The following is a 21,105-nucleotide window of genomic DNA, read 5'->3' as shown; positions in this document are numbered from 1 at the left end:
CGGCTTCTTGAGGGCAAGGAAAATCGTCCCAATGTCTCTGTTTGGATGAACAGAGGCATGGTGCCATGTGGGAAACTTCTGGCCCGGCTGAGGCAGGCTTAATTAGTTAGGTATATACATTAACAACCACTCCCGGCTTGAGAGACATTTTGCACCTATTCTTCATACTAGGTAAAGCTAGTCTTAGAATTGTCCTTTGCATGGCTGGCTCTCTCTTGTTCATGCTCAATCATACAAAGAAACCCGTGGGTCTCCTCACTTGCAACCATCTGAGAGTGTTCGTTTTCCGGGCCGTGGGTTCCGAGTCTCTTCCGGGGTTGTCCAGGACATTGAACACAACTCGATTATTGCTAGACGTTGAAATGAATTCACTCTTAAAGACTGTGTGAAAAAAATGAATGGGTCTTGTAAGCACCCTTGTGCCCTTCACACGTCGTGAGCACCTTCCCATCATTGCATGATCACACGTGGCCTCGAGACTATTCCATGGAAGTCTGCGACCAGGTGACGTGGGCCGTGCAAGATATGTTTGCTTCTACTAGGAGCCTTTCCAAGATGGAATTACTGACTGCGTCTGTCGGAAAGAGGTCAGGCTGCCAAAAAGGCTGACTTGGGACGATTAGGTACGTAGGTCTACTCCATGTGAATTAAGAAGTCCTGACCAACCCCCCTCAAGGGAACAATTCATTTTATACGCTAGCGTGAAGCTCCTGAATTGAATTACGCGGCCGGCAGGCAAGCAATGACGCAATCGGTCTCCTTCTCAGTAGGCCCTGATGGATCTTTCGACAGCAACCAGCTCAACCGCGACAGACCGTCTCTTAATCCTTTCACAACCTCAACGCCGTCTCCTCAGACAGCCAGCGCCTGGTCCAATACTCTTCAGGTCGCTTCAAGATGGATCGTTCATCTCGAGATCCAAATTATCCTCGGCGCAATCATGCGTACCCTCCTGCTGGTGCGTCTGAGCGCGCCGCCATCGCTCGCAGTTTGCAGGCACACACCCACGACCCTGAGGTCTAGGAGGCCTTACAGGTATGCTTGCGCACCCTGGAAAGCTCATGATACAACATGTATATTGACGTTCTCAGCGTGTGGTTGCTAGAAACTCTGCGCCAACTGAGAACGATGGCATGACCAGTGACACCGGTCGCGCTTCTGATGCCTCTCCTCCGAGCCCAGACCAGGCTCGCCGTCCCCTCCTCGCCGGTCCTGAGACCCAAACTCGTTCATTCGAGGGCCACAGGACCACTCAGGGAGAGGCTCGGCCGGGTAGGTTCTCCATGCTGCGGTCATTTGCTGCGAGTCGCCAGCCGTCCATCTTGCTGCAGCGCCGCCACCCTGCCGGCATCACCGAGGCCACCGCGAGCCCTCTCTCTAACCGCCGCACTACTGCGTCCATCGCAGGCGGTCTCACCGATGATAACTTGGGTAACCGCACTGAGCCCGCCAGCGGCACTGGTCCCTCTAACCGGGCCACCACGTCCAACCTAACCACAGGCCTGGACAGGCTTGCAATCACTAGCAGCTTTGCGGCCCACCTCGCATCTGCGTCCAACAACACCTCCCAGCGCCCGAGCATCACCGCGTCCGGCAGTCCGTCACTGATCCTTCGTGTCTCCACCAACGATGGCGTCACCGGGGCCCGTGTGAACCCTCGCGTTGGTGGTTCTCCCTCGGCTCGTTCCACTCCTTCAGTTGGTGGTTCTTCTTCCTCGGCTGGCTCTGCTCGTACGGTCGGCGGTGCGGCCAACGGCCGCGGTACTCCCGCGCCTGGTGATGGTGCTACTGCGAACGTGGCCATGCCTGCGAGCGGTTCTCTCCCCGTCAGAGCTAGCGGTGCTCAGACGGCTAGCGGTCCTCCTCCTACGACCGGAGCCATGCCTACGAACGGTTCTCTCCCCGGAAGAACCGGCGGTGCTCAGGCGGCTGGTGATGGTCCTACCGCGGACGATACGATCATTGCGGACGGTGCTCTCCCAGCATCTGGCGGTGCCCCTGCGGTGGGAACCATGCCTGCGATCGGTCGCGTCGCCTACATCACGGTCCAGTCCCCCGACAACCGGGTAAGCTTCCTAGGTCACAGTAGCACTGGCTTATTTACTAATTGATGTGGCCCAGTTCTACACCGTTCGAGTTGACCTGACCGATGCTGCACCCAATGCGACGTACAACATCACAATCAACATCCCGCCTCCCTAGGAGCTTGGCCAACACTTTGTGATACATACCTAGCATTTCCCTGGGCTCGAAGGACCTGGGTACCATGGTGGTGTGGTCTCTGTGTGGCCTTTGTGTCCTTGATCCGATCGGCTGGTTCTCCATTCAGGATAGAAAGCAAAGGCTTTGGATGGACTTTGAGGAAGTAGTTGCTTCTTGGAACTGGAAGCACATCGTCTGTTTAGGAAACAGGCCCCTTATCTAAAAGCGGCACTTTGTCTGTGCAGTCAGCGGATGATTGATTGGTTTGAGCTGACGAGAATTCGGCACGAACGACGAATGATCAGCATGAGCAGACCAAGATTCAGATGAGAAGATGATAAATCAGCATGAAATCATGGAAAATCGGCACGAGCAGATGAGATACTGGCATGAGCACCAACATACATCTCCATTTGATGGGTGCCTGATGAATAAAAAACTTCTTCATTGACCATGATGCCTCTCTTCTCCATGTGCCTTACTACAGATGATGTTTACAAACTTGACACCGCATCACTGGTTGAATGCATACGAAAAAAAAATGTATGAAGCAGACATCCCATAGAACCACAAAGCCATTCCATCTCATGAGGGGGCACAACCCCTCCGGGGTTTCAAGACCTAGAGGGCATTATCCAATTGTTAGACACCAAGGATTGCAAAATTTCAGCATCTGAAGATGAGGTGAGTTGCAACGGCATGAGAAGCTGATTGTTGAGAATTAAGCCAGCAGGCGTCACGGGTCAGTATTGCGAAGCGGCTTGCTATGGGCACAAGTTCTTGCGACGTCAAAATTATTAACCGGGGACCTTTACCACTTTGGCTTTCTCACTCTGCCGGGAAAATACAATGTTGATTGGGTATCAATTTTATTCTGAGACTCAAGTCTCTGCTTTGCGAGGCCCATCGTGTTTCTCAACACCAGAATACGAATTTAGAGCTTGGCCTACGGCATCATCAGGAATGAGCCTCGGCTCTCCCAAAGCCAAAGCCCACATGACTTGAATGAATCGCCACCGTGAATACATATGGTCAGGTGCCAAGCTGAGCTGATGTGCTGTATCCCCGGTGCCCGGCTCGAGTTGCCTGATGTGGGACAAAATGATGATAGGACTGGAGATGCTCCCGCCCCAAGATGGCGCAGGGGGAACTTCAAAATCCCAGCAGCACCCAACACCTCAAGATTGGTCTTGAGGTCTCCCCTAAGAGGTCCTCGCATTTGAGGACAGAGGAATAATGGCGGAGAAACGCAGCACCTAGCCATCAGAACCCCCCGCCACCCCAGAGGAAAGGTCCAGCCTCGACCGCGCCTCGCGCATGATGGCCTTGGCCTCCTCCACGTCCTGGCCGTCCTGGCAGAGCTCGTTGGCCAGGCGGTTCGCCGTGTCGAAGTCGGCGTGCCGCATTGCGTATCTGGCGAGCCACATCCTGGCCCTGCTGGTCACGTTCGTGACGCCGATGCCCTGGTTCTGCTTCTCCCGCTCGTCGCCGTCCTCGCCTTCGTCTGACAGCACGTCGCTGTGCTTGGCGGCGCCGTCGCCCAGGTTGTCGACGTTGCCGTCCTCCTGGACGATGCACAGCTCCATGTAGGCCCTGGCCTCCTCCTCCTCGTCCAGGCTTTCGTACATGAATGCGATCTGGACGAGCACCTCTGTGTCCAGTCGGCCTAGCGCTGTGCGGTCGAACCCCGTGGCTGCGCTGCCGAAGCTGCTGCCCGAGGATTCGTAGTAAGTATCGGCCAGCAAGGCTCGCTTGAGTGCCTTGATGCCGTCTCGCTCACGGCCTAGCTTCTGCAGGCAGGTGCCGACGGCCATCCACATCTTGCCGTCCCAGGGCCGTAGACCTGCAGCCTTCTTGTAGTACCACAACGCGTATTGATACATCTCCAGCATCTCGTACGTTTGACCAAGACCATACCAGGCCCTGTAGTCCCTTCTGTTGATGTCCACTGCTCGTCGATAAGATTCGATGGCAGCGTGCGTGTTCTTGAGCTCGACGTATTCGTGCCCCATCAAAGTCCACGCGGACAAGCACGACCTGTCCAGCGCCAAGGCCCGACGGAAGTATTGCACAGCTTTCTCGTGTTGTGAAAGCAGGGAGTAGTAGTTACCGATGACAACGCACGATTCTGGCCGAAACTTGTCGACGCTTGAGCAAAGGTGAGCTAAAAAGGCCAGCTTTGGCCTTTCGTTGAGCACGTAGAGAATGTTGGAGTAGATGTCGAGACTGTCTAGGCGATGGGGATGAAGAGAAAGGAGGTGGCTGAATCGTGTCGAGGCATCTTTAAGCTCTTTGGTATGATAAGACAAGAGGGCGGAGCATGTGAGCAGGAATGGGGAATCTGGGAAGATGCCCAGGAGTTGGTCCAGTGCCGTTCCAAGCTCATTCGTTGGTTGGTATAGCTCTAGTGATGTGTGGATGTGGAACATGTAAGAGACGATATGTTGCGGTAGACGAGGTACGATCTTGTTGAGCTGTAGTCATTCGTCAGAGAACGAGTCTCGGGCAAACAACATTGTTCATGGGACTGACCATTTCTACCCTGGTGATGGCTGAAGTCATCTCGAGCCAACAGCCCCAGTTCATGGGGAACAGATGAACGCTCTTCAAGAACCACGCCATCGCTTCGTCCGTGTTCTTCTCCTTGGCCAAGACCATGCCATACCTGTGGTGATGTCAGCTATCCCAGACTCATTAATTTCGCCCTGATCACCTACAGATATTCCAGCCAGCCTTGGCTACCCTCGGCAGACTGGTCGTCGCTCCGCTCCTCGAACCAGGTCTTGAGATAACGGCTCACGATGGGCAGCTGCTTGTTGCCTACTGTGCCGAGGTCCTGAGGGCCCATAACCATCTCCGAGTCCTCATCCTTCCTCTTCTCTCCCGAGAGCATCTTCGCGTAGAGGGCCAGGAACAAGCTCTTCTGGCTCAGCTCAGGGAGAATACTGGGTCTCAGTTGGAATATAGTGTGAGTTGGGACCAAGGACTCTTTGCCTTTGGTGGTTTTCAGTTGAGAACTTAGTGGTGAGTCGTCGCCCTTGGGAGACAGGACGCTGGATAAAAGGGAATCGGGCAGGAAAACCGCCGTGCATCGATCGAATTCCCGACAATCGAAGAATGACTTGGCGAGTAGATACTTGTTGAACTCGCGAGCCTCAAGCCGGGCCTCCTTCTCATCAGGGTTCGGAGTCAATATCGCAGGCACGTAGCCTCGAGGGGTGCTGTTCAGCTTCACCCCATCGTCCTCAGAGGTTGCTTCTGGGAGCACGTCAAGCAACTCAGCAGCCCTGTAACCCGTGGTTAGTGGCGTGTGACTTAAGAGGCTGATGAGACTTGTGTGAGTACGGACCACTTTGCCGATTGATACAGGCATCTCTCTGAGCACTTGACAACGGCATCCTGGAGCGACGCCCGCAGGTTGACGATGTCCTGCTGGGTGAAGACCATGGTGCAAGTGGGTATGGCCCAATCAGGCCGGAGCAGCAAACACCCCTGACGCACCAGGCTGGCTTGCAAGATTGGGACAATCTCAACAAGACGGGCTCGGATTGAGAGTCAAGACACCTCTGATGACCGTGTCGATCCTTGCAGCCTGGAGTCGTTGCTAGGGTCCTCAGTGCTTGCAGGAGTGGATGTTGTCGGGATGCCCGCAGCCAGCCATCGGACGGAGAGGGAGGCAGTCAACACTGGGCGGCGGTACCGGTCCCAGGGTCAGATGCAGCGATGTGCGATGGTGGTATTGTCCAGGTGTGTAACGCGTTCCGCCCTGAGGGATCGGCCAGTCCTTTAACAAGGGTACCCTTGTGCTTCGCTCTTTACCGGGCTGAGAAGGTAACCCCGCCAAGGGACTTTCCATAATTTTGTTTATCTTCGAGTCGGCTCTGTACAACCGCGCTGACCTCTGCCCTATTTACTCGGCGTCAGCAGAAGCAAGTCTCCCCTCTTTCTCGCTAGCCGAAACAGCCGGAGCAAGAAATCAACTCTCCGACTGACATTTCTCGAGTTTCGACACAGCCCACCACAGCGACAGCGACCACAGCCCCACGCCCTCAGCAACCACAGCCCCACGCCCTCAGCAACCATGGCGCAAAGAACTACTCTGAAGGAATTCGAGGCCGTCTTCCCCAAGCTGGAGGCCGACCTCGTCGAGCATGCCGAGTCGTACAAGCTGCCCCAGAAGCAGGTCGAATGGTACAAGGCGGTAGGTGCCCCGGCTGACATGCCACCATCGTGGGCATCACCTTTTGGCGAGGTCACCCTCAGGTCTAACCAATCCTGTCTGTTCTTCTACAGAGCTTGAGGACGAACACGTTGGGAGGCAAATGCAACCGCGGCATGTCCGTCCCCGACTCCGTGTCGCTGCTGCTGGGCAAGCCCCTCTCGGAGGACGAGTACTTCAAGGCCGCGACCCTGGGCTGGTTGACCGAGCTGCTGCAGGCCTTCTTCCTCGTGTCCGACGACATCATGGACACCAGCATCACGCGCCGCGGCAAGCCGTGTTGGTACAGGCAGGACGGCGTGGGCATGATCGCCATCAACGACGCCTTCATGCTCGAGGCTGCTATCTACACCCTCCTGAAGAAGTACTTCCGCTCCCACCCGGCCTATGTCGACCTGATCGAGCTGTTCCACGAGACCTCGTACCAGACCGAGCTCGGCCAGCTGACCGACCTGCTCACCGCCCCCGAGGACAACGTCGACCTGGACAACTTCTCCATGGAGAAGTACCGCTTCATCGTCATCTACAAGACCTCCTACTACTCCTTCTACCTGCCTGTCGCTCTCGCGCTGCACCAGCTCAACATCGGCACGACCAAGAACCTGAAGCAGGCCGAGGACATCCTGATCCCCATGGGGGAGTACTTCCAGATCCAGGACGACTACCTCGACAACTTTGGCCTGCCAGAGCACATTGGCAAGATCGGCACCGACATCATGGACAACAAGTGCTCGTGGCTGGTCAACCAGGCCCTGGCCATCTGCACGCCCGAGCAGAAGAAGATCCTCGAGGACAACTACGGCCGCAAGGACAAGGACAAGGAGGCCGTCGTCAAGAAGCTCTACGACGAGCTGAACCTCGAGAAGCTGTACAAGGACTACGAGGAGAAGGTCGTCGGCGAGATCAGGGACAAGATCGCCAACATCGACGAGAGCGACGGCCTGAAGAAGGGGGTCTTCGAGGCCTTCCTGGCCAAGATCTACAAGCGAAGCAAATAAGCGCTGGGTTTGGGCCCCTTCCATGGTATTTTAGACGGTTAATACACGCAAAACGTCATTGCTAGACCCCAAGACCTGTTGCTCGTGGAGGGTTTATTCAAGAAAGAGTTGTAATAAGACGTAGCTCACCGAGCCTAATACTTCAATATTCTCATACCACGACATTCGTCAGCCCAGGTGACTTGAAGAAAATTCCGGTTTCCCATTGTCATGCTGCATCAGTAGAAACGTATGGTACAGTGCACAAAGGGAAAAAGACAAGGCGTGAATGAACCCAAACTCCTGGCAGAGGCAAAACCCATTCTCCCAACCGAACCATTTCTACCTCTCTCATCAAGGACTAGCAGCACAGCTTATGCAAAGCCCCATGCCTCGCCTCCCCCATCCTCGCCCCAATCAACGACCCGTTTCGGTGTACTCCCCGCCCCCCTCTCAAAGCGCCAGGTTATAGCTATACTCATCCTCCATATTCTGGCTAACCCAAAGCACAACACTGCTAAGCCCAACGAGCGCATTCGCAACAACGTTCTCGACCCCCATGCCCATCATGGGCCACTCGACGGAGGGCACGACGAACTTCAGGACGAAGACCGTCACGCCGCCCGCCATCCCGCCCGCCAGCGCCGCGAAGCCCAGGAACAGCACGACGCGCGCCTTCCACGCGACACCGGACCCGCTGTACGAGAAGGAGTCGGCCGACAGCCGCTGCTTCTCGACGCTGTTGATGATGAGCATCCCCAGCGAGGAGAAGATGAGGGGCAGCCAGTCCACGAAGGTCACGTGGACGTCGGAGCCGTTCAGGGGCGACTTGGACCACACCGAGGCGTCGAGGAGGACGTAGAAGGCGAGGGAGAACTGTGTGTAAGGGGTGCGGTGTTAGCTCGCTTGTGGCTTTTTTGGGTAGGGAGTTCGCTTTCAAGGGGGCGAGAGCGCAGAGGGCGGAAGGGGGATGCCATTGCGGATGATGCTGTCGTGACCCCGTTGATCCAGATTTCCCCCGGTCCCATCTCCCTCGTGGGGCCGTGATGCCGAGAAGACTTACCAAGGCGCCGGCGCTGTAGACGCCTGCGTTGCGGGCGTAGACGCTGTTGAGCCACTCGGGCTTGCGGAACTTCCAGAGGCGCTCTTCCGACATGGCGGCGGCCGGGATAGGGATGCGAGGTGGGTGGGAATGTGAGTATGTAGGCAGGCTGGTCGGTGTCGCTCGAGCTGTGACACTAGGATCGTACTAGAGATCCCCTCTCGATCACGACGGCTGGTCCGCTTGTTGTGAAGCCTCGGAGCACTGGTAGCTCAGGTATGGAATGTGGTGGGTTCGGTGTCCGTCGAGTTCGGGATTCTAGGACTGATTCTTGGCTGAATTCGATGGTCGTCGTTGATGGGGTTGCGACACTCTGGTGGAGGCTGAGGATGACGACTGAGCTTTGGAGGAGCTTCCCCAGCCGCGTCAGGCTGCCTGCCGGGTCGGACCTGACAGGGGGTAAGGGCGCTCGAGCGCCGGGGTGTCCTCATACGGCCCTGGTGTTCCACCTTGATGGACGGACCTGTGGATCGAATTTGTCTTGCATATGCGAGGTAGAGCATTCAGTCGAGTGCTACTCGTTGTTGAATATTTGCACGTACGTGACGGTGGCAGGTTGGTCATATTGTGATTTACACGTCGATACCTTGAACTACAGGAGCAGGACAGCCGCCTGCCAGTTCACAGCAGTATGACGACCGCTAAAGCATGAGTCCCGCAACACTTCCAGGGGAATGATTCCATGGCAATCGGTAACGAATGTATTCATACCTGCTCAGGGACTTGTGGCTACAAGGAACACACATGTGATCACGAGTAAAGCTTCACAACTATGCCGGCCTCGCCTGCGCGAACCAACGACCGTATCACGTTACATGTCACGCACCCGCTCGAAAAGCCCAGGGCAGCACAATAGAGTCAACAATTGAAGGCTCCTCAACGGGACGATTTATTGAAGTCTGGCTCAGGCAGGTTCGCCGTCGCTCGCAGGTGTACTAGATGGAGAAGTCCGAGTCCGTCGTCGCCACCGGAGGTTACGTCTCTCTTCCCACTGACGTCCCCCAACTGCTCGTGGACCCCTCGTCCCCTCTACACGACCTTTAGAGATTTCTGGTGTTTTCGTCCCATCCAACCGCAAACGCCTCAAGCAGACCACCTCCAAATCTAGAACACACGACGTTCAGACTACCACCTCGGCCTTGAATGCGTAATTAGTGAAGAATATTCGGTGCGACGAAAGGACAGGCCCCCACGCGGTGGGCATTGTCTGTTCCCGCCAGAGGAGTAATATACACAAAAACAAAACCCCGACTTGGCAAAAAAAGGCAGAAGACGGGGCTTATTAATTGTATCCTTTCGCTTCCAAAACGGCCAGCCAGAGGTTGGCCGGAGCTGAGGGAGAATGCAAAATCCGGTGTGGTGTTCGTACAGAAGGCGTGCTAGAAACCAACGCATCCTTCAAGCCGTATGGCGATGTTCGGAAACAGGCCGGGAAACCGATGACGACATCCGTTTTCTCGGTCAGAAGTCGCGGGAGGTGGTGAACGCGCAAGGGGCTGAAAGACTTTGAGAGAACGGTTTCGTCTAGGGTCGAGGCTTCGTCAAAACGCCGTAAACGCCAATCCCCTTGTGGCGGGATATATATGCTCTTCCCTTTCGTTGCAGGTATCATGTTCTTCATCGCGGAATTCCATTAGATCTCGATCTCCTTCATAGCCTCTTCTGTTACCATGGGCTTCTTGCCGTTGACCTTGGCCGAGGAGGGTGATTCAGATTCCGCGCTATCTGAGGTCTCACCCTTCGTCAGGGCCGCGAGTCTCGGGGCGCTGCTCTCCTCCCCGCTGACCCTCGGTGTCTCCACCTCCACGAGCTTCTCTGGCTTCGTAAGTCCGTTGGGCGAAAGTTCCTGGAGCGAGGCCTCCTCTGTGACGCGAGCCAGAGGGCTCGCCTTGCCATTCGCACGCATGGGACTGGCCAGAGGCGAGCTGCCGCTGAGGCGGTGGAGCGAGCGCCCACGGACCTCGCCGTTCGGCTCTGTCGGGCTGGTGTAAGGTGAGCTTGGTCCAGTCGGGGTGCCGGATCCCGGAACACCTGATTTCCTCTTCGCAGCTCGGGCTGCCGCCCCTCGGCCGTACTTCTGATCCATCCTCCACCTCAAGATATCGAAGTAACCCGGCTCGACGCGAGCCGCCTTAAACTCACGCAGCTTGAGCTCCTGGCTGTCCTCGTCGATAAACCACTTGCCGCTGTTCAGATCGTCCGCAACAACCGCCAGGAAATGAGCCCAAGACCGGGCCACGACGTACTTCGTGTCGTAGTCACGGCCGAAAAGAATGATCTGGCCCCAGTTGCCCTTGGGGCCGGGGGCGAGATCGACGGCCAAGTTGTTTCCACCCCAGTCCCTGACCAGAGGGATCCAGGCGGGATGAGCGTAAGCCTTGCGGATCGAGTCAGCGGGGACGGATTCCTGACGAGCTATGAGGGTCTCTCTCCAGGCTGTCTTGTCCTGTGGGGTCGGGCTCGGTGCGGACTTGGAGGACGAGGCCTCGCTGCTCCCGCCAAAAGCCTTGGAGGGAGCCACTGGCTTCACGACTGCCGTGTCAAGTAGGAATTGCTGGTTGACCTTGCGCCACTGATCCCAGTCCTGCACCATCTCTTCGCAATCAAGGAGCATGTTGCTGAAGATAATACCGGTAGGCATGCCGCCTCTCTCCTGGCCGTCATGGATCTGGAGGGAGTCACGGACATCGGGAGGTAGTGTGCAGTCCAGCTGGTGTTCCAGCTCGTTCAAATCGTTGGCAGTACACCCCTCACAGAGCTGATCCCAGAGCTCGGGGTAGTTGTCTTCAGCCCAGGAGTCGATACGCTTCCAGGAGTGAGTGACGGGCGGTGGTGGAGGCTGGCCGTCCTGAAACGACTGCATTGGGATCTCGCCGACCGGGCTCTGCATTTCGAAACCGTCGCCGGTGTTGGACCGAGCAAGCTGGGAGCGCATTCCAGGCGAGTATGGCCTGCTTCCGCCAGGGCTTTGAGGGATGGCGGGCGAGACCGGGGCACCGTTGTACGAGGTCGAGCTGTCAAGATGGGTCAGGGAGCTCCGGTTGTTGTAGTCGCCGTAGGGGGATGTGATGTCTGCTCGAGACTCGGAGGCGGTCGCGACTGATGTGAGCCCACCCTCGCCGAGGGGGACGTGGCGACCAGATCGGTATGGAGAATCGTGACCGGAGTCTGTGGTTTTATCTTCAGCATGTGCTCCAGTTGGAGGGACGAGAGCAATTACGTACGTCTGTCGTAACTGGTCATTGTGTGCCAGAAGGACTTGAAGGCGGAGCCAAGTCTGTTTGTTGTCAATGGAACTCGGTCAGCCTTTGTCTCGCCACGTTGATTCCTTGGGGGACTGGGGGGTTGACGTACGGGTTCGCCATCCTGGGCAGCTGTTCAGCGGTGATGCCACGTCGGACCGGATTGCTGGACAGGAGGAGACGCGGGAGTTTTGTCGTTTGCAGGAAAAGGGGGTTGGGTTATGGTGGCCCAGGCCCAGGGAGAAAGGAGAAGGAACCAAAAGAACGTGGGTCTTTTCGTCACCGTTGGTTGCCCGGTGGAATTTACCCGACAGAAACTCGCAGCGACCGACGCGGTCAGCAAGGGGGGAAAACGAAAGTTGAAGAAAAGTCGCCGGGGCGCCTGTGAACGTGTGTGGCTGAAAGGTCAAACTGCACGATCGACAGGTTCGCGGTGGAAGCTGCGAATTGAGTTGACGCCTTCTCCTGCGCGGTCTAGTGTTTACCGTACGTTGGTCGGCTTTTTTGGCGCCCAGTCGGCGGCGGGCGTGGGCTTGGGAGTGGGCGTTGGGGTTGTGAGTGGGCGGTGGGCGGCGACGCTTTCTTCTGCGTTCTTTGTCTGGCGGGAATGTCGCAGCGTTCAAGTGCTATCCATCCATGCCAGGGCCCAATCTAGGAGCGAGTCAGATTGGCTTGGTCTTGGTCGATGTTCCGTTTGTTTCTTGTGCCTTGCTAAAAAAAAGGGAATCCAAATCCAAAACGAGTGTTGGACTGACAAGTGGCAAGGCAAATGCAGACAACACAGGCACGCACACTCTCCCAAGGCAGTCAATCGGTCCTGGAAACGATGGTGAAGTTGGGTTGTGTTGTGACAAAAAAGATGAGAGGAAGAAAGAAGCCGGACGGAAGAGGACTGATGAAGCCAAGTCGAGTGGCTGCAACTGGAGTGGCCAAGCTGCTCTGCTCTGCATGGACATCCGGTCCAATTTCACGGAAAATGCAAACTGCAGAGCCCTCTCTTGTAGTCTTCCAATGAGGGCCGAACGACAAGGCGGTGGTAGTACCTGAACCTGGGAATGGGGCCTGTGAGTAGCGGGAGCACCAAGGAGCAAGCACCAGCACACCCCCCAAAGCTTCATCCCTTAAAATGGAAGCACCGTGCCTCTGCCTCCTCCTCCCTCCCCCTCCCCCTCCTCGTCAATCTAATTTTCCCTGCCATTATCAGGAGGAAGGGGCGTTCTGTAGGTGCGGTACGGAGTACAACACGCACCCGTGCCTAGTCGCCTCCTCTACCCAGGCCAGCAGAGAGATTCGGGTTGCACGGGTACCTTGCTTTTGACACAATCTCGGCCACGCACTCCTGTCTCTCCCTACCATTATGACGGTTGACGACCTCTCCATCACCCTCACTCGCGTTCCTTTTCTTCAGCACCAGCAGCCCAGCCTTTGCCATGCTTGCCTGCTCATTCCTCCCACAGGCCTCACCATCTCCTACTGTACTTATGTCGTAGTTGGCACCCACTTAGCAATGGCCCAGTAGTCACCTGGGTAGTGCGCTGCACGCCTAGCAGAGCTGCAGAAGCTTGAAAATCCCACCCTGACCACCTCGGATTTCGAGATGCCTATCAGCAAAAGACTGTGTGTGTGTGTGAGTGTGGTTACTGGAATGGAATCCTGCTGGTCCAGTATCTCACATGCAAGCATACAAGGTCAATGCCTGCTGTGCGGCCTCTCTCTGCTGCGGCGCATGCGACAAGCACTTCCTGACTCTTGTTTCCGTCGGCCGACACGAACACGTCCTTTGTTCTTTGTCTGCCCGCTCGTCTCTCTGCCTCAGCGTTCGTCCAGCAACCACATTCTCAATGTGTTGTGCTGCCTTGCACATGGAAAAGAAAGAATCGAGATATCCTCACGGGCCCAATCCACAACTGCTGCTTGCCGTCCCCCCGACTACCCCTAGCCCCTGTCTCTGGATCATGGATCCGGCCCTCGTCTAGATGGAGCGTTGGATGGGGAGTGGACACAGCATTTATTGGACAACCGGGCTCGACCAACCACAGGCCTGTTTCGTCGCAAATGCCGTCAGGGGCACCAGGGGCGAGCAACCCCCCAGCCCATGCCGCTTCGGCGTTGCCACACTGCACTACCACAAGGACTACCGCACGACTAGACTACCGGACTACCAGACAGCACTGCTTTCATTAGGTACCACCAACACACACACGCGCATACGCACACGCACCCTCACACCACACGCACATAGTGATCGGCCGCCGTCTCGTCGTGGACTTCTGGTTCTGTGACCCTGCTGCGCCCAGGGAAACCGCATTCCCGCGTCATACCGAGACACTCTGGCGGGAGTTTGTCTGTCGCCACCTCAGCTTGTCTCGCCCACCGATCCCCAACCGCCCGGGAGCTCACCTCGTGTGAGCTTGTCTAGGTGTCACTGATCGTCCTGGTGTGGCATCCCATGTCAATGAATATCACGGGATATAAAAAGACATCTGCAGGATCGACCACCAGATAGACGAGCTTGGAAACCCCAGAAAAGTCTTGGTGGGCAACGGCTGCCTCCAGAATATCTGACCACACTGTTCCCTGGACCGCGGGCTCCTGGTACCCCGCAATTCCGCGGTTCACCAAACAACCTTGGAACCTCGCTCGGGCTCTGAGCCCTCTTCTGACTGGGACCAGTCTTGTTTCCGCGCCGTGACAGAAAACGTGGGCTAGCCAACATGCGACCACCACTGCAGCTGCTTACGCGCGCAAGGATAGGCTGGCAGGTGCCGGCGGCGCCAGCCCGCAATCAAGCTTGCTTGTCATGCAGAGTTCGTGGGAGGCCAATCCGTGCCGCCCTGCACAAGATGAGGTTATCTCACTGCCAGGTTGTTGACCACCCTGGCTATATGGCCATCTAATATCCGGCCTCGCAGAAGTCTATCTACCCGGATGTTACTGTCCGGCATGGCTGGCGATATCGACAACAACTACTGAGCTCCTGACTACGTGAACCCGCATAGGCTTCCTTCCATTCGTCACACCCTGGGTCCAGCACCAACGCCAGAAGGCAATCATGTTCTTTCAAACGTAGCTTTCAAGGTGTCTTAAGCCAGACTGAGGTACCGAGGTACCTTGCCCACAGTAGCAGCGCTGATGTCACTTGGTGTAACATGACGGACTTCCTCTCCTTCCAGCCCGCCACATCTCGCGTTGGTTTGAGACGCAGTCTACCAGCCGCCGGGCAAATAAATGTTCAGGACGTTTCAGAAAAGCATACTAGACTTGCGTCGATACGGTGCGGCGACTTAATTAGCCAATGGTCGCCACTAAAACAGCAACAGATCGACACCAAAAAGCAAGTTGGGCACCCGCGGCCCTGGGAAAGTCCACAAGTAGGGCATTCCTCCACATACTAGATAAATATCATTTCCAGCCCCATTCAATGGCCTCAATGCCATCACAGAAACAGCGGGACGCGGCGGTTTCCTCATCGCGGCTGGCTAATGACACCTAACCGTGACGTTCGTAATTGCTTCGCCTGCTTCTAGTGCTATCACACGGCCACGATGTCTGATCCTTAGAAGTTCGGTGGCCTAGTGACAGAGGAATTTGTGTTTATGATAGACTTGAGCAGAATGAACTCTGAGCCCGGGTTGCTGAGACCTGGATGCGAGCTTGGGTCTACCAAGAGCTCACCTACCGGTTTTGGATTCGCTGGGACTCTACTACTAGTACCATTTGCAAAAAGGTGTCTACCGTAGAACAAAGCAAGTTCCGTTCAGTTTAGCTTCCTGCCCACTAAAGACACAGGTGATTGTACTTCGTTGCGGAGAGCAATTTGTTCTATTATCGAATCTGTTTGCCAAGTTCTGTGGGTAATAATTGATCTTCGTTCTTGAATATAAGAGCAGTGCAGGCTCAGGTGCAGTGCTTTCCAGGCATGCACATCTGTAGTCTGGAACATTCTCTTCAACCGAACGTATTGGGATTCGATGAAATACTTGTTGAAGTGAGATATTGCTTCATTTGTACGAACCTTGATTGTTCAACGCCACGATCGAAGAAACAATATTGCTAGTAAATACGATCAGCTTTCTTCAAGCTCACTTCAGCCTCGAAGAGGCTACAGCATCACAGTTGTCTTTCTTCCTGGTTCTCTGTAGGAGTGTGACGTGCGCAGCCTACGTGTGAAGTACATTACGGATAAATAAATCACGGGAAAAGACACTAAAGGTGGACAACACTTGGTTACACAACGTAGCCACACCACATGGCTAGCCACTCAATATTTAATGTACTTGTGTCGTAATAATTCACTTCAATTTTCCACCCTCAGTCTAGAAGCTTAAAAAGAAGCCTTTCACTCCATGTACTGAATGGTATCCAATCTTCCGGTACAGACAAGTCATCAAAGTGCAATTTGCGGCACTGTTACCGGGTCCCTTGAGGACCTCACTTTCCACGGAGAGCGGAAGCCGCGAAAGTACAATGGAGAAGGCATGCTGGAGTTCAATCTCGCTGTGCCGGAGCACGTCGTCCAATTCAGTCTGCCCCAAGATATGATGAGTTGGCAGGCCCGCTGCATAGCTAATGCTCGGATGGGGCTTGCGAGCGTGTGTTGAGCTAGGATGTATAAATTTACGATTCAGAGCGTAATTACGAAAGGGGCCCTAAGTAGAATGAGGATTGTGTAAGTACTACTCCTCGTATAAGCACTCGGTGGGCCCTTTTCGATCGAGAGGAGCCGTATCTGCACTGGCACTCCACTTAGTGGAATATCTCTCTGGCTTTACAATGTACAACCTGAGAATAATCTAGTCATCGTCCGCCGTACTTGGCTTCTTCTTCGTCCGGGTCTTCTGCCCGCCCTTGAAGTGCTTTTTGCCGGACATGTTCAACTGCGCGTCCCTAGGGTCCAGGCCCTTCTCCAGCGCAGCCAGTGTCCTGGCTTTCCTCCCGCTCAGCTGCCTTCCTTCCGCCTGGCCCTGCTCGGAGTACTTGAAGCTGAAAGGCTTGTTGAGGTGCCCGGCGCTGCCGCTCCCGGGGCCGAAGAAGGTTTTGTCCAGCTTCTTGGACTTGGGCCCGGCCGGCATGTCCATGATCATGTCCAGATCTACGGACGCTCCATCGTCTGCGGCAACTGACATTGACTCCATGGCGCTCGAGAGGGCCAGTCGTCTCTTTCCTGTCAGATGTGACGGGTCGTACAGCTCACTGTTGAATTCCCTTGCGTCAATGTCTCCCGGCGGAGGCTCAACATAGAGGAGCTTGCCGTTGACGTAGTCCTTGAGGACATATCTCGCCGCTCGAGATTCGTCTGGGTTTCCTTGCCCCGTGGTAGCGAAGCCTCTCGCGCGGGCATACGCTCTCAACATCTCTGAAGCCGTGACTGTTCCGGTACCGCCCTCCTCCAGAGGCCTCATGTTGATCGTGATACCGTACAAAGCCTCCAGGAAGCTCTTTGGTATCCTCTTGGCCACCAGGGCAGCAGGCCCGGTGAACTCCCGCAGCTGGTCAATAGGAAGAACACCGTTGCAGACCAGCTCTGCCTTTGTGCTGGCAAAGTTGGCGAAAACGAGACCGGGACAATCGCAGAGAACGACGTTCTCACTCAGGTGGATCGTCTGGAAATGCTTGGTCTTGCCGGGTGTGGCCGACACGGAGACCTTCTTGGCTCCAATGAGAGCGTTGATGGTGGACGATTTTCCGACGTTGGGATACCCCACCAGGCCAATTGTCAGCTTTGTGTTCTTCTCCGGGTTCGTGGGTGCGTGTTGCAGGAAGATGCCTTCTAGCTCATCCACGGTCAATATTCTCGTGTCTTCGTCGTCTTGTTCGGGTGCAATGGCGCTCTCGGTCAACGGGAGATTGGGGTTGTCATCTGCCGCCTCTGCGTTATCGTCTTCCTCCTTCTGCTCTGATGTCCTCCGCGACCTTGGAGCTGCTCGGTTGGGGCTCTTCGTCGGAATATTCGTCAGAATCTTCGTCTTCCTGCGCCTCGTTGTACTCCTTTGCCAGCTGAGCGGAGAAGAACCTGTAAGCAATCTTCGCGCCCTTCAGGTGATTTGCCCAAGCTTTTCGCTGCTTGTATGTCATCATATCGGCCTTGTTGATGAGAAGCAGGTTCTCCTTGCGTGGGTCAACCTCCTTGACATACGTGTCCAAATCCTCGGAACGGAACATCAGAGGATTTCGCGCATCGACAATCTGCACGACTAGGTCCGACCTCTCAATGACACGCCAGAGCTGACGCCAGACCTCTAGATTTCGCTCAAACGGGGTCATCAGAAGGTCGTGGTTCTCCTGCAGCTCCGCAAGGCCTCGCCTCCAGTCGAGAAAGCTCTTCCGCTCCATGGCATCCAACTCCTCAGGTGTGGTAGACGCATCCCAGTGCGGCCGTCTTGGTACTGTCAACTTGTCCTTGTTCTCCTTGTGTTTCTTTGATGCGATGCGCTCCTCTGCTGACGAGAGCAGGTAGGGGTTCTTCTGATCGGTGTGGATGATCTTGACATTGTTCATCTTCTCGGCTGTGAAGTCGGTCCCAGCGAGCTCCGCTGTCGCCAAGAACTCGTCGAGGGCGCCCTGCTCCGTGACCGACCTCATCTTGACCCAACTCGCCTCTTCGCGGTCATTTGTAATGTACTCCTCGCCGGTCGCGTGGTTGATACGGGTGACTCCAGTGCCCTTCCTTCGATCCTTTCCCTTGCCCTTGCCGAAGCGGTCGTGCATCAGGGCATTGCCCAGGCCGACGCTCTTCTGGCTCTTCGGTTGCCCCATCGTGGATTCGATTCCCGCACAGTCGAATGTGGGATGCGATTTTGAATGTTCCTGTAGGATGCCCCCGGCGAAAGGTTTATGTTTGCCTTTCTCTCAAGGGGGTGTAAGGACGAGGTTGAGGCAGAGACTGAGAGATCAGGCAGAGGCAAAATCCGGCGCGGGCCCCTCTAGTAACAAGTGACGAAATCAGACCCGGCTTAGAAATTGGGGTCTGTCGCGGGGCACAGACTTTTCGAAGCACAGCAACCCCAGCGCCAGTAGCAAGTGCCCCGCGCGATAAGATAGCGCGGCATGTAAATTGGATTTTTTTTTGGCATGCGACAGTATTTCACTGGACCCCAGAACTTTTTTTTGGTAGACCATTTTCATCGCACTCTAGACCAACTCTCCCGCATTTCCATTGCTACCACCACTACCAACAACATACCAGAAACAGGAACCTCTTTTCTTCACTCAGCTCCTCAACCACCTCAAACTACATCAAGATGCCTCCCTCCAACTGGCAAAAAGCCAAGAAGGAGGGCACCGCCCAGCACTTCACACTGGTGCACCGGCCCCAAAACGACCCTCGAATCAATGATGACTCGGCGCCGTCCATGGTGCTGAACCCGACCCCGGGCAGCTCGAAGTCAAAGAAGCTGAACGACCTCGCATCGGAACTGGGGTCAGAGGCAGAGAGCATACGGGACAATGAAGGCGAGGCGGCAAACTTCGGCGTATACTATGACGACACCGAGTACGATTACATGCAACATCTGCGCGAGATTGGAACTGGTGGCGGAGAGGCCGTGTTTGTGGAAGCGGAGGCGCCACAGAACAAGGCAAAGGGAAAGCAGAAGCAGTCTCTCGAGTCAGCTCTCAAGCAGATGGAGCTGGAGCAAAAGTCTGGAGACCTCTTCGACGAGGACCTCCTGCCTTCCAAGGACCTGCAGAGGCTGAACTACCAGTCGCAGCAAGATGTGCCAGATTCCATCGCCGGCTTCCAGCCCGACATGGACCCTCGCCTTCGCGAGGTCCTTGAAGCTTTGGATGATGATGCTTATGTGGACGATGACGACGACATCTTCCAGACCCTATCGAAAGACGCCAAGGAGCTGAACGACCACGAGTTCGATGAGACATACGACGAGTATGAGGACGATGAGGGCTGGGAGTCAGACGGCACTGCGAAGCCCACAAAAGAGTACAGAGACGACGAGGTGCCAACTCTTGTGAACACAGCCGAAGTGCCGGCGCAGGGCCCATCGGAAGGCTGGCTGGAGGACTTCAAGCAATTCAAGAAGGACCAAAAGGCAGAGAAGAAGCCGGCCGAGCCAAAGCAGGCGGATGGCCTGTCGTCCATATGGACAACGACGACGATGGGCGGCCGGAAGAAGAAGAGAAAGGGAGCCCTCACGAACCCTTCAGCCTACACCATGACTTCTTCCTCGCTTGTGCGCACAGAGCAGCTGGACATTCTGGACGCACGCTTCGAGAAGATGGAGGAGCGCTACAACGATATGGAAGACGAGGGATCGATTGTGTCGGGCATGTCAGGTATGTCGAGCGTACAGGGCCCGATGAGACAAGACTTCGACGGCATTCTCGACGAGTTTTTGGGCAACCACAGCATGCAGGGAAAGAGGCGCATCAAGCGAGGAAAGGACCAGAGTGGACTTCAACAGCTGGACGAAATCAGGAGAGGGTTGGGACCAGCGCGGATTAAGGGTCGAAATGCATAGGCGCATCAGGAACACCCGGCAGACAACCTCATGACTGAACGATAGCATAGCTTTAAAAGAGCTGACCACAATCTCAAGATACCCAGGCTTCATAGTCTTTGCAATGAATGCCCTCACCACTTATGCTGTACCGTTTGCAATGTGAAACAACTTGTTGCTCAGTAGCATCTACTCAAGCTTGCACTATCAATATCAGGCTGGATGTAGGCACACCAAACACGGCCTGCTCGTGAATGGCAGGAGAGACACAGTTGGATTCAAAAGAATTAGATACTCAAGAATACGCTGTCTTTGCAGAATTCCATCGCAACGCTGGAGCAGCAAGACGCTTGCCGGTTGTAATAATTACATATGTCTACAGTGAGCTGAACGACCTGCGTCAAATTCTTCCAACTGGACTTTCCTCCCCAGCCTTTTCATCCACTCTCATGTCAACACAAACCCATTCTGCCATCTCTCAAGCCTGCCACCACATTCATAACATCTGCCATTTCCATTCTGCCAGGCCTGATTCTGCCAAGTCAAGTTGGAAAATCTACCTATGTTGAAACTATACAGAGGGGATGTGTGCTTCCATTTTCCCTCTGTATCCAAGTAACCGTCTGGTTTATGCAACACGAAATGCAAGCATTATGGCCAACTTTCACTCACTCTGCCACTTTGTTGCATTGTAGCCTGTGCAGAGCAACAGCCCGCCGATAGCCTCAGTCTTCTCACGTTTAGCGATTTGAAGAGTACAAAACAAATAATGAAAAACACAATGAGTCTACACTCAAACTGTACCCTTGTGTTGTACAAGCGCAGTGCCCATGGTAAATACAGTTATTTTCGCTATTTAATGCTTTAGATAGTGTCTATTCAATTTCCTTCTGCAGCCCAATGCCGT

General features: G+C 55.2%; 7 protein-coding genes across 7 annotated transcripts; 3 read left to right on the top strand and 4 right to left on the bottom strand.

Annotated features, from left to right (window-relative positions):
• Positions 1-742: 742 nt before the first annotated feature.
• Positions 743-2,202, top strand: INS49_014864 (uncharacterized protein; the record flags this gene model as incomplete). Its single annotated transcript, XM_043175552.1, has 3 exons — positions 743-1,035; positions 1,106-2,066; positions 2,122-2,202. The coding sequence occupies 3 exons, from the start codon at positions 743-745 to the stop codon at positions 2,200-2,202; spliced, it is 1,335 nt and encodes a 444-aa protein (XP_043020509.1).
• Positions 2,203-3,458: 1,256 nt separating this feature from the next.
• INS49_014863 (uncharacterized protein) lies at positions 3,459-5,649 on the bottom strand (the record flags this gene model as incomplete). The annotated part of the gene is made up of 4 exons (XM_043175551.1): positions 3,459-4,676; positions 4,735-4,867; positions 4,920-5,489; positions 5,552-5,649. The coding sequence occupies 4 exons, from the start codon at positions 5,647-5,649 to the stop codon at positions 3,459-3,461; spliced, it is 2,019 nt and encodes a 672-aa protein (XP_043020508.1).
• A 634-nt stretch (positions 5,650-6,283) lies between these two features.
• INS49_014862 (uncharacterized protein) lies at positions 6,284-7,419 on the top strand (the record flags this gene model as incomplete). Its single annotated transcript, XM_043175550.1, has 2 exons — positions 6,284-6,403; positions 6,496-7,419. 2 exons carry the CDS (start codon positions 6,284-6,286, stop codon positions 7,417-7,419), a joined length of 1,044 nt encoding a protein of 347 aa, XP_043020507.1.
• Positions 7,420-7,851: 432 nt separating this feature from the next.
• On the bottom strand, positions 7,852-8,554 carry INS49_014861 (uncharacterized protein; the record flags this gene model as incomplete). The annotated part of the gene is made up of 2 exons (XM_043175549.1): positions 7,852-8,274; positions 8,462-8,554. The coding sequence occupies 2 exons, from the start codon at positions 8,552-8,554 to the stop codon at positions 7,852-7,854; spliced, it is 516 nt and encodes a 171-aa protein (XP_043020506.1).
• A 1,579-nt stretch (positions 8,555-10,133) lies between these two features.
• Positions 10,134-11,865, bottom strand: INS49_014860 (uncharacterized protein; the record flags this gene model as incomplete). Its single annotated transcript, XM_043175548.1, has 3 exons — positions 10,134-11,668; positions 11,725-11,777; positions 11,855-11,865. The coding sequence occupies 3 exons, from the start codon at positions 11,863-11,865 to the stop codon at positions 10,134-10,136; spliced, it is 1,599 nt and encodes a 532-aa protein (XP_043020505.1).
• A 4,670-nt stretch (positions 11,866-16,535) lies between these two features.
• INS49_014859 (uncharacterized protein) lies at positions 16,536-18,498 on the bottom strand (the record flags this gene model as incomplete). The annotated part of the gene is made up of 2 exons (XM_043175547.1): positions 16,536-17,609; positions 17,656-18,498. The coding sequence occupies 2 exons, from the start codon at positions 18,496-18,498 to the stop codon at positions 16,536-16,538; spliced, it is 1,917 nt and encodes a 638-aa protein (XP_043020504.1).
• A 485-nt stretch (positions 18,499-18,983) lies between these two features.
• INS49_014858 (uncharacterized protein) lies at positions 18,984-20,219 on the top strand (the record flags this gene model as incomplete). Its single annotated transcript, XM_043175546.1, has 1 exon — positions 18,984-20,219. One exon carries the CDS (start codon positions 18,984-18,986, stop codon positions 20,217-20,219), a length of 1,236 nt encoding a protein of 411 aa, XP_043020503.1.
• Positions 20,220-21,105: the final 886 nt, after the last annotated feature.

This window comes from Diaporthe citri (genome assembly GCF_014595645.1).
Source record: "Diaporthe citri strain NFHF-8-4 chromosome Unknown scaffold_8, whole genome shotgun sequence".
Lineage (NCBI taxonomy): Eukaryota > Fungi > Ascomycota > Sordariomycetes > Diaporthales > Diaporthaceae > Diaporthe > Diaporthe citri.
The sequence above is the reverse complement of the archived record's forward strand: the minus strand, read 5'-3'. Positions and strand labels throughout refer to the sequence as shown.